General features: G+C 55.6%; 1 protein-coding gene across 1 annotated transcript in view; it reads left to right on the top strand.

The window, feature by feature from the left end:
* LOC102759115 (5'-AMP-activated protein kinase subunit gamma-2) overlaps window positions 1-9852 on the top strand; it is a 70879-nt gene extending 61027 nt beyond the window's left edge. The window contains exon 4 of the mRNA XM_015566241.1: window positions 8773-9852. Within this exon, the coding sequence (XP_015421727.1) occupies window positions 8773-9068 (296 nt within the window). The 3' untranslated portion in view covers window positions 9069-9852. The remainder of the gene's footprint in view (window positions 1-8772) is intronic.
* The last annotated feature ends 526 nt before the right edge of the window (window positions 9853-10378 follow it).

The following is a 10378-nucleotide window of genomic DNA, read 5'->3' as shown; positions in this document are numbered from 1 at the left end:
GGACAATATCTTTCTGATGGGCGATCTTTTGGAAACAAGGCCTCCAGGCAGCAGGGACCTCTGGGACTTGGTGAGCCCTGGTGTCCACGGACCAGGCCTCACGCAGGGAGGAGCAGCAGCTAGCCAGGCCCAGAGAAAGCTGGGACAGAAAAGGTTACAGATTGAAACAGCAAATTATCCCTCGAAAAAAGGCACCCTCAGCAAAACAGTGTGTGGCGGGCAGTTCCCCCACGTGGATGCACTCCAAAGTGTTTCTGGTATTGCCCAGGGTTTTCTGTCCCTTTATATATATACACTAGAGGCCTGGTGCACTAAATTCATGCACAAGAGTGGGGGCGTGGTCTCTCAGCCCAGCCTGCACCCTCAGGGGATGTCCAACTGCTGGTTTAGGCCCGATCCCTCTCGCAATCTGGGACGCTGCATGCATCAGTGACCATACTTTTCATACAGGCGAAAAGCATCTTGCTGTTGTATGGGCAGCTACATTTTTTTGCCCTGATTATGGAAAGTAGTACAAACATGATCCTTCTGAGGCAGTAGTACCGTTTTCCCCATCTTAGGGGTGGAAAAACTGAAGCAGAGAGAAGTTAAGTAATTGGCTTTGTGACACAGTTATAAGTGTCAGAATCAGGGCTGACCATAAAATGTGCAGACCAGAGTCCGTGCGTGTCATCGCTGTTTTTTCAGTGTTAGAGTAGCCTTGCCAAGTTTTAATTTTTAAATCTAAGAGACTGTTCCCAATATATAGGGTAGGGTGCCTGGGCCTGGCCAGCGATAAGGGCCGATTGCTGGTGGTGACCAGCAGGCGGGGCGATGTGGGGGTGGGAGGGGGCCTCGCTGGCACTTGCCTTGGTTGGCAGCCTGGCGCCGCCTGCTGGCCAGCCCCACCCCCTGATCACTGCCACCAGTCAACTCCCTCTCAGGGGCCAGTGTGCATCATAGCGACCGGTCATTCTGCCGTTAGGTCGATTTGCATATTAGGGTTTTATTATATAGGACTAGAGGCCTGGTTAAATTCGTGCACAGGTAGGGTCCCTAGGTCTGGCCAGCGATCAGAGCCCATCAGGGCCTTCCGGCTGCCGGCCGGGGCCTTCCTTCATTCCGCACCCTGGTGGTCAGGTCAAATTCCCAAGGGGACAATTTGCATATCAGTCTTTTATATGTATAGATAGATAATTTATTGGGATGACATTGGTCAACATGAACATATAGGTTTCAGTGTGGGTTTCTATGTTACAAGATCTGTATATTGCACTGTGTGTCCACCACCCAGAGTCAATTCTTCTCCTGTCTCCTTATATCAGGACCCCTCCTCCCCACACTCTCTTGCCTCTGGCAGCCACCACACTGCTGTTTGCGTTCACAACTTGGATTGCTGGGTCAAATTCTCAATTTTTTGAGGAATTACCAGCCTGTTTTCCATAGTGGCTGTAGCAGTCTACATTCCCATGAGCAGTGAATGAAGGTTCCCCTTTTCCACAGCCTCTCCAACACTTGTCATTGCTTGTTAATGGCCATTGTTGATAATGGCCACTCTAACAGGTGTGAGGTGGTAGCTCATTGTAGTTTTGATTTGCATTTCCCTCATTGCCAGTGAGGTTAAGCATCTTTTCATGTATCTATTGGCTGTTTGTATGTCTTCTTGAGAGAGGTGTATTTTCAGGCCCTCTGCCCACTTTTTGATTGGGCTGTTTGTTTGTGTGGTGTTGAGTTTATGAACTCTTTACGTGTTTTGGAAATTAAACCTTTGTCAGAGCTACTGCTTGCAAATATCACCTCCCCTTTGATCAGCTGACTGTTTGTTTTGTTGTCAGTTTCTTTTGCTGTACAGAAGCTTTTCAGTTTGATTTAGTCCCATTCATTTATTTTTGTCTTTACTCCCCTTGCCTTTGGGTCAAGTTCATAATGTTCTCTGTGACCAAGGTCCTTAAATTTGGTACCTATATTATTCTTCTATGTAAGTTATTGTTTTGGATCTTATATTTAGGTCTTTGATCCATTTTGAATTAATTTTTGTACTTGGGGACAAACTGTAATCCAGTCTCATTTGTTTGCATGTGGTTTTCCAGTTTTCCCAGCACCATTTATTGAAGAGAGTATCTTTATTCCATTGTGTGTTTCTGGCTCCTTTGTCGAAAATTACCTGTCTACAAACATGTGGTTTTATAGCTGGGCTCTCTATTCTGTTCCATGGATCTGTGTGTCTGTTTCTCTGTTAATTCCATGCTGTTTAGATTATCATAGCTCTGTAGTATAATTGGAAATCAGGCAGTGTGATAACTCCAGCTTTGTTCTTTATTCTCAGCATTGCTCTGGTTATTCAGGATCTTTTGTGGTTCCATACAAATCTGATAATTTCTCATTCTATTTCTTTAAAAAATGACATTGGGATTTTGATGGGTATTGCATTAAATCTGTAGCCAACCCCTCATTCACTGTAAACTGAAAAGGTGCTTTGCTCAACCCGTGCCTCTTGGAACAATAGCCTGCAAGGGCATTTTGAAATCAGAAACAAAATGAACTTTTCCTTCTTTCTTATTGTTTTAGACCATGTGCATGAACAAGGCTGGCACTGCCCAACAGGGTATAAGGAGAGGAGAAATATGTGTATGTGCACACCACAGGGCCATCTGGTCTACGTGGTTTATGTCACCAAGGCCAGGGGTTGGCTAGTTCAAGGCCAGGGCTACTAGTGGTGAAACCTCAGGCCACTGCTCACATTCCTCCAGCCACTCCCACTTCTCCCTGCTGCACCTTCCCCCTTCTCTCCAGACACAGCTCATGCCAGTACAGCCTGGCCCTGTGAAATCACCGGCTCCTGGCTCCCTGGTGTCTGGGGCCACTTGCCTAGTGTCTTGTGTGGCTGCCAGGAGCTGGTTCTGTTCTCTCATTGAGCCCATTCACTTGCCCTGGCTGCTGCCCATGAATAATCAAAGGCATTGTCCCTCTCAGAGGCGACAGCCGCCCTGAACAAAGTCTTTAAGGACCAGAAGAGGAGGGAAAGCCTTCTCAGGAGAACACAAGGGGAACCCGTCCGTCCTTCTGGCCGTCGGAAAGGCCCCTAATTGGGGCAGATCTGCTTCCTTTGCCTGGAGAGGAGGCGCAGGCCTCCCCGTGTCTCTGGGAGCTTCCCCACCCGCCAGCCTGAACGCGAGTGTCCTGACTCCACATGCTAAATCCTCTAGCCAGGATTAAACAAGGATAATTTGAAGTCAGGTAGCGATGAAAAGACTGAGGGTCAAGCTCTGCTCTTCTCTGAGTGCCTCCGGCCTGGGGCTACCTGCACTTGACTCTCGATGCTTATTGCACAGTATTGTCGACTTGGGTTTGGATTTTGTTTTTGTCACATTTTCCCCAACCAGATCATAATGGGGGACTCTCTGATTCAGCATAACATGCTCCCCACTCAACACCTCTGCTTGCTGATCAGACACGGGTAGAAATAAATTGCTCTATTTAAGAGTAATGGGGGCCCTGGCTGGGTGGCTTAGTTGGTTGGAGCGTTGTTCTGTACACCAAAAGATTGTGGGTTCGATTCCCAGTCAGGGCACATAACTAGGTTGTGGGTTCGATCCCCGGTCCAGGTGCATATTGGAAACAACCAATCGTCGATGTTTCTCTTAAGATAAATAAAAACAGCCCTAGCCGGTTTGGCTCCGTGGATGGAGTGTCAGCCTGTGGACCAAAGGGTCCCGGGTTCAATTCCGGTCAAGGATACGTACCTCGGTTGCAGGTTCCTCCCCGGCCTGGGCCCTGGTCAGGGCTCGTGCAGGAGGCAGCCAATTGATGTGTTTCTCTCACATCGATGTTTCTCTGTCTTTCCCTCTCTTCCACTCTCTCTAAAAATCAATGGAAAAATACCCTTGGGTGAGGGTTTAAAATAATAATAACAAAATAAAGAAATAAATATTCTCAGGTAAGGATTTTTAAAAAAGTAATGGTGGATTGTGTCTGCATTTCTCTATTTTCCTCTTTATTTGTGAATTATTACACCAATAATTTAAAAAAGAGTTTAGCTATATTATTTTTGCCAGCCCCACAATCCTTTTATAAGATAGCCATACACACACACACACACACACACACACACACACACACACACTGGTAAGTAGGCTGAGTGCGGGTGAAGTCCCGTCGGTTGGCCGTGGCTACCTTCCTGGCGGACGCTGGAGGGAAGCCCCCAGGGAAGCCCGCAGTGGGAAGCCCACCCTCTCCTCCCTGCGCCCATCACATGCCCAGGGCTGGTGTGACCTCTGCGTGCTTCCTCTTGGCGATGTCCTGTTGAGTCCTGGCTGAAGGATTTCGCATGTGGAGTCAGGACACTCGCGTTCAGGTGTGACCTCTGCCATTTGCCCCCTAAATGACCCGGGATAAGTGACCTCTCCAGTCACCCGTGTCCTCACCTGAAAAGTGGGTGTAAACCTGCCGGCCCCTCCCCTGCGGGCGGCTGCGAGGAGCATGTGGAACAGCGTGTCGAGAGCACTTGGCAAACAGCAAGGCCGTTACTGCCGGACGCTGCCCCTCGGAGGCTGTTTCAGGCAGCAGTGACGAGGGGGCGTAGTTCTGGTTCCGGAAAGTTCTTCCCCTGTACCCTAAACACCACACTGCTGATTCACATGTCATTTTACTTGTCCCCTCCCTCACAATCCCCCTGCCCCTGCTGGTCCACAAAGGTCACCTGCTCTCGGAAGGGAGCAGAGAGGAGGCGGGGAGGCCAAGGTGGGGGTCAGGGAAGCATCTTTTGAGCTTGGAAAGGTTTCAGGGAGAGAAGTTCCTCTGAGGGCAGCAAGGAATCCTTCTGTTCCACCTGGAACAGCTTGTTCCCACCCCACCCCCCACCCCCGAGGAAAACTGCTTCGTCTTCTCCGCAGCCGGGCATCCAGCGAGGCGCTGTCAGGGCTGCGCTCTTAGCGCCCAGCCTCTCTGTGGTCCTCGGCCGGATCGGGTCGGGATGGTGGCAGCACCGCCTGGGGATGGCTGCTCGGAAGAGGAGCCAGAGGAGGAGCCTGGGGGGGTGGGGGCGGGAGGCCAGCCGCTGAGTCCAGGTCTCTTCAGCCGTTTCCACTTGAGATGTTGACGTTCTGTACCCAAAGGACGAGCAAGCGAGGGGCCTGCCTACTCTGAATGGTCCCAGGGGGTGCGGTGAGGGGGGAGGCCTGTCACGGAGCAGAGGGAGCCTGTCGTGGGAGCGCACGCTCTGCAGATAGGGAGCTGGAGGCCCGGACCCTGCCCTCTGAGCCCCTCTTCGTCTCCTCCGCAGACAGACCTGCACGGAGCAGGGCAGCTGGGGCCTGGCAGGGGCAGCAGGCTCCTGCTCCCACCGCGTCAGCCAGCCTCTTGCTCGGGAGCAGAACGGTGGCCTAAAAACAGTAATTTTCTGAACAGATAACATAAAGGCTGAAGAGTAGAAAAGGGCATGTGACAGACGTCTCTCCTGCTGGCTGCTCCTGTGTCTGGTGACAGCATTTCCAGATCCTTCCAGAGGCACTCTGGGCACATGCAGACAGGCAGAGTGTGTGTGCGCGCACGCACGTGTGTGTGTGTGTGTGTGCGCGTGTGCCGTGCGTGTGTGTGCGTGTGCGTGCATGTGTATGTGTGTGCACATGTGTGTGCGTGTGTGTGTGTGTGTGTGTGTGTTCTTCCCTTTCGGTACCGTTCTACACAGATGGCTGTGCAGTTCGCTTCTTCACTCCCCACTCCGTCGCAGAGATGAGAAGACTGAGGGGCTCGCACACCCGATCCAAACTCACGCTGTCGGTGTGGATGAGCCAGACCTGACTCACCTCTCCCCGTGGACAGGCAGCCCCGCCTCCACGTGCTCTCCGAAGCCCGTTCGGCAATCCCACAGCCCTGTCTGCAGACGTCACAGCGGGATCGCGAGGACGCGTGCACTGGGGGTTTCGGTCCCTCTTGCCAAAATGCCTCCGCAGAGGAGCCGATTTCCTCTGGGCCCAGTCATTCCCTCAAGGGTGGTTTGAGAGGTCACTGGCCCGGTGGAGGGCTGGTCCAGCCTGTGCCCTGAGTTAGGACAGACCTGGGTGCTTTTTGCCGTCACCAGGGGTGCCAGAGCTCGCTGGGTCAGGCCCCCCTGTACATGAAGAACCAAGGCCCAGAGGGGCTCTGCCCTAGGGCTTCTGCAGGCTTTAGGATGTGGTTACCCCTAAACTGCCCGCATCCCAGCCTGCTCTGTTCTGCCCCTCCGTCGGGTCTCCAACGCCACCCCCTCTCCAGAAGGCCCCCAGGAAAGCCTGTGTCCAGTGGCCAGAGTGAGAGTTAGGAGCGTGAACCACAACATTTTCTGCTGGATGTGGCGCTGGGAACTAGCCCGTCCTGGCGTCGCCGACAGCAGCCAGGCTAGTGCCCCTGTGAGGACTCGCCCACTGGAAGAATCACTGATGGACACGCCCCCCACGCACACCCCACCCCAGGAGCCTGAGGCCAGGGAGGTGCGCAGGCCCCACAGACACCAGCCCAGCAGTGCCTTCTGGTCCCCAGACACCGCTCTGGCAGCCTGCACGCTCTGAGCCGGGCTGGCATCTGCATTCCTCGCCCTTCTCTGGGCGTCTCTGGGGAGTGTTGGTGCCACGACGCCGGGGCCTGGCCGGAGGAGGGCTGGGCCCGGGCCAGGTGCCTCCCGTGTTGTCCTGCCTGCTGGACGCTGGTCTCCCCTGAGGAGCTGCCAAGCCATCAGCTTCTTCCTGCTCTCGGTCCTCCCCCTCCCCCTCCGGCCTCCAGCCTCCCCTCGAGGCAGCCCTTGCTTCTCAAGACCTTTGGAAGCATTGGGGCTTTGTGTGGGAGGCCTTTCGAGTCGGAAGTTCAGAGACCTGCGGACTCGTGTGGAGCATCCCGTGTCCCGCTGCGCCCAGAGGCCAGCCTGGGCTTGGGGGGGAAGGTTCCCGGGGTGACCTCGTGGTCTAGGGGGCTCCCTGGGAAAGGCACGCCTCCTTTCACTGGTTACTTCCGAAACGGCCACCCTGGAAACATGCAGCCCCACTCTCTGGGCACCAGAGGGAGAGGGGATTGGAACTGAGCCTGAGCCTCACCCCTCCCCCTCCTTGTCTTTGCCCCGGGCTGCCAGCCTTTCCCCAATACCCCCCCCCCTTGCCTGGGCAGGGCCTGGGGGCAGGAGAGCACATCCTGCACAGTTGGTGTCATGTTGGACGCCTCGGGTGACGGCTGGCAGCCCACAGGTGGAGCTGCTGGGGGACGTCCAGAGAGGGAGGCTCACAGGCTGAGGTCAGGTGCCTGGGTGAAGTGAGGCCCCAGTGGAGGCCCTGAGGGGAGTGAGGACGGGAGCAGGAGAGGGGACCCAGGGCGTGCAGGGACTGGGGACAGGCGTCCGGGGCATGGCACGGAGCAGCATGGCGACGGAGGCTCGGCTGCGGCTTCGCGGCTGACCAGTCCTTGTCTAGGTCAGAAGCAGCAAGTGGGCAGCTTAGCCCTGTCCGGGACATCTGTGCTTTCACTCACGTGATTTAAACAGTTTGAATAACACATTTAACATAAAAGGTTCCTTCAGTGACCTGGAAGATGTGAGAGACCAGACCCAAATCCCGATTGTTTCTCTTGGAAAACAAATCAGTATCCGGACACAGTCTTGTGTGTTCGTGTCCTGGACCAAACCCAGCAGGAGTGGACGCTCCCGGTTCTGGAGGCCGGACTCCGGGACCCAGGGCCAGCAGGGTGCCCTCCCTCGGAGACTCCGGGTCAAATCTTTCCTGGTCTCTCCGGCTCCTGGCGCTTGTCATTCCGTGGCTTGTAGATACCTCACTCCAGGGTCTGCCTGTCACCCGCTGCCTTCTCCCCCGGGTGTGGGACTCTGGGTCCTCTTCTTACAAGGACAGTCGTGGCCTTGGGGTAAGGACCCGCCCTCCTCCAGTCTGATCTCATCTTACCTTGATGACATCTGCAAAGACGCTATTTCCAAGTAAGGTTACATTCGTGGGGCCTAGTTAGAGCGCCGGCCTCTCTCTTTAGGGGACACAGTTCAACCCAGAACACTGATCTTACGGCAGAGTCAGCGCCATAGCATGATGACCCCCTGCCTGCTCCCCCCGGGTTGCACAGGCCCCATTCGAGTGGACAACCTCTTACTCCTGGCACGTTCACAGCCCGTCTCCCTGCCTGCTTCCTCCTGGTTCCTGTCCCTAAACTGTCACCCTGCAATGCCCTTTCCCAGTCCTGCCTCCTCCCTGAAGTCCCCCCAGCACCTTCGTCGTGAATTCCCACCTGCGGACTCAGGGGCACGTTCATGCTGTACATTTTGACAGTACTGGCTTGTCCCGTCTGGTCCTTAGCGTATGCTGGCATGTGATGGCTGCAGCATTGACCTTTGTCCCTGTCAAATACCTTAGGAACTTCCCTCGTCTTATCTCAGGCAGCCTGGTTCCTCGACGTGTGCCTGGGCACCGCGCTCTGTAGGGAGGACAGGGGCCAACGGTATTTGACCAAATGGGAGAAAACAGCATCTGATGTGTGTCCGTGAGAAGCCTTTCACCCAGGCCACTCTGACCCGGCCGAACACCCTCAGGCAAGGGGGCCGTCACGACCCCGCTGGATGACGAGGGGATTTCTGGACACGCTCGCCTTCAGGGATGAGCCATCGGTGTATAGAGGCTGGTCCCAGAATTCAGTTTAATCATCTCATTCTTCCCCTTGAGATTTGGGCTCTTGGAAGTGGAGGAGCCTCGCTCTGCCCCCCCGCCCCCCGCACCTGCACCCACACACCCCGCCCCTAAGACCTCTAACAGCTCCATGTGGTTTCCTCCCCAGCTTCCGGCCTCTCCTCCTCGCCATCGACGCCCACCCAAGTGGCCAAGCAGCACTCCTTCCCCCTCGAGTCCTATAAGCAGGAGCCTGAGCGACTGGAAAACCGCATCTATGCCTCGTCCTCCCCTGCGGACACGGGCCAGAGGTTCTGCCCGGCCCCCCACAGCCCGGCCCGGCCTCCGGCAGCGTCCCCCGCTCACTACGCTCCCTCCAGAACTGTAAGTCAGGGCGTGGGACCGGCCTGGGAGGCAGGGCCCAGTCTGAGTGTGCTCCCCTGGAGCTGGGGCTGTGGCTCCTGACAGCCGTGGGGTATTTATCGGGAATCACAGGCTGCGAGAAAAAGTGGGAGGGCCCAGTGGGCAGATGGAAGGCCCATGACAAGTGGTAATGCCTGGAACGTGACCAGAACCAGCTCTTTGTTCCCTCTGCTTCTTAAAAAAAAAAAAAGTTTTGTTTGCGTTTATCTTGAGTGGGAAACTAACGTGACAAGTTACAGGCAAAGCAAAAAGCGAACACACCGCTTTTAAAAATGGGAATGTGCTTCTAGAGTTTTCTGATAGGAATTTGCCGTCGCTGGAGGGGGGCAGCATGCTGAGAGGGGAGCCTGCCTGGTGGAGGGGAGCAGCGTCTCTGCTCCTTCCGAGGGGGCCGGCGAGGCTTCACGGAGGAGCCCCCGCTGCCCCACACGCGGCCTGCACGTGGGCGCGGGGCTCCGTCCCTCTTGCCTGCCTGGTCCGCGGTCCGTATGCAGAGGCTCTGTACTGGGTCTGTGCTCGGCAAGGACGTACGACCTACCACTGAGATCGACCTGTGCAGATACAGCTCCGATTCGGTTGTTTTCCTCTCCTGGGGCTGGTGGGATAGTGGCACGAGCTGGGGCCTGATGGCAACAGGAAGCCTGTCTCGGCTCCGGAGGCTGGAAGTCTGGCGTCGAGGCGTCGGCGGGACCGAGCCCTCGGAGGTCTCTGGGGCTCACGGTCTCCCCAGCTCCTGTGGCCCCAGGCTTTCCTTGGGCAGCAGCATCACTCCGCCCTCTGCCTCCCTCCCACATGGCTTCTTCCCTCCTTGTCTGTCTGTGTCCGGATTTTCCTCTTATAAGGACACCAGTCATATTGGACCGGGGCCCAGCCTGACCCAGTATGACCTCATCTTAGCTTGATGACATCTGCAAAGACCTGACTTCCAAATACAGTCACGTTCACAGGTATCGGAGTTAGGGCTTCAGCATGGCTGTCGGGGGAAGGGGCGGAGGGGGGGGTGACGACCCGTCCAGAACAGTTATCTGTGGGAGAAAGGAGATGTGCCCTCGTGCAGAGGACATCCTGCGACTCTCCTGTCCCTCAGTGGCTGTTCTGTTAGCTCTGTGCTCTGCAGGGACTCGTGTGTTTTCGGTGCTGAGGGAAAAGGTGAGCCATGGTTCCCGCCTTCTCGGGCTGCAGCCTCACTGGGGCAGAATGAGCCTGGGAAAGGCGAGGCAAACGCAGAAGTTGGTGGGATACGTAGTGAAGCCAACAGTCTAGTCGTCCTGCAGGAGGGGAAATCGCATCGGCCCAGGGCAGTGGAGGCTCCCAGGCAGAGGTGCCCACTGAGCTGGGCCTGAGTCGCTGGT

Source organism: Myotis davidii, unplaced genomic scaffold (genome assembly GCF_000327345.1).
Source record: "Myotis davidii unplaced genomic scaffold, ASM32734v1 scaffold762, whole genome shotgun sequence".
NCBI classification, from domain to species: domain Eukaryota; kingdom Metazoa; phylum Chordata; class Mammalia; order Chiroptera; family Vespertilionidae; genus Myotis; species Myotis davidii.
Note: the sequence above shows the minus strand (reverse complement) of the source record. Positions and strands in the feature narration are given on the sequence as shown.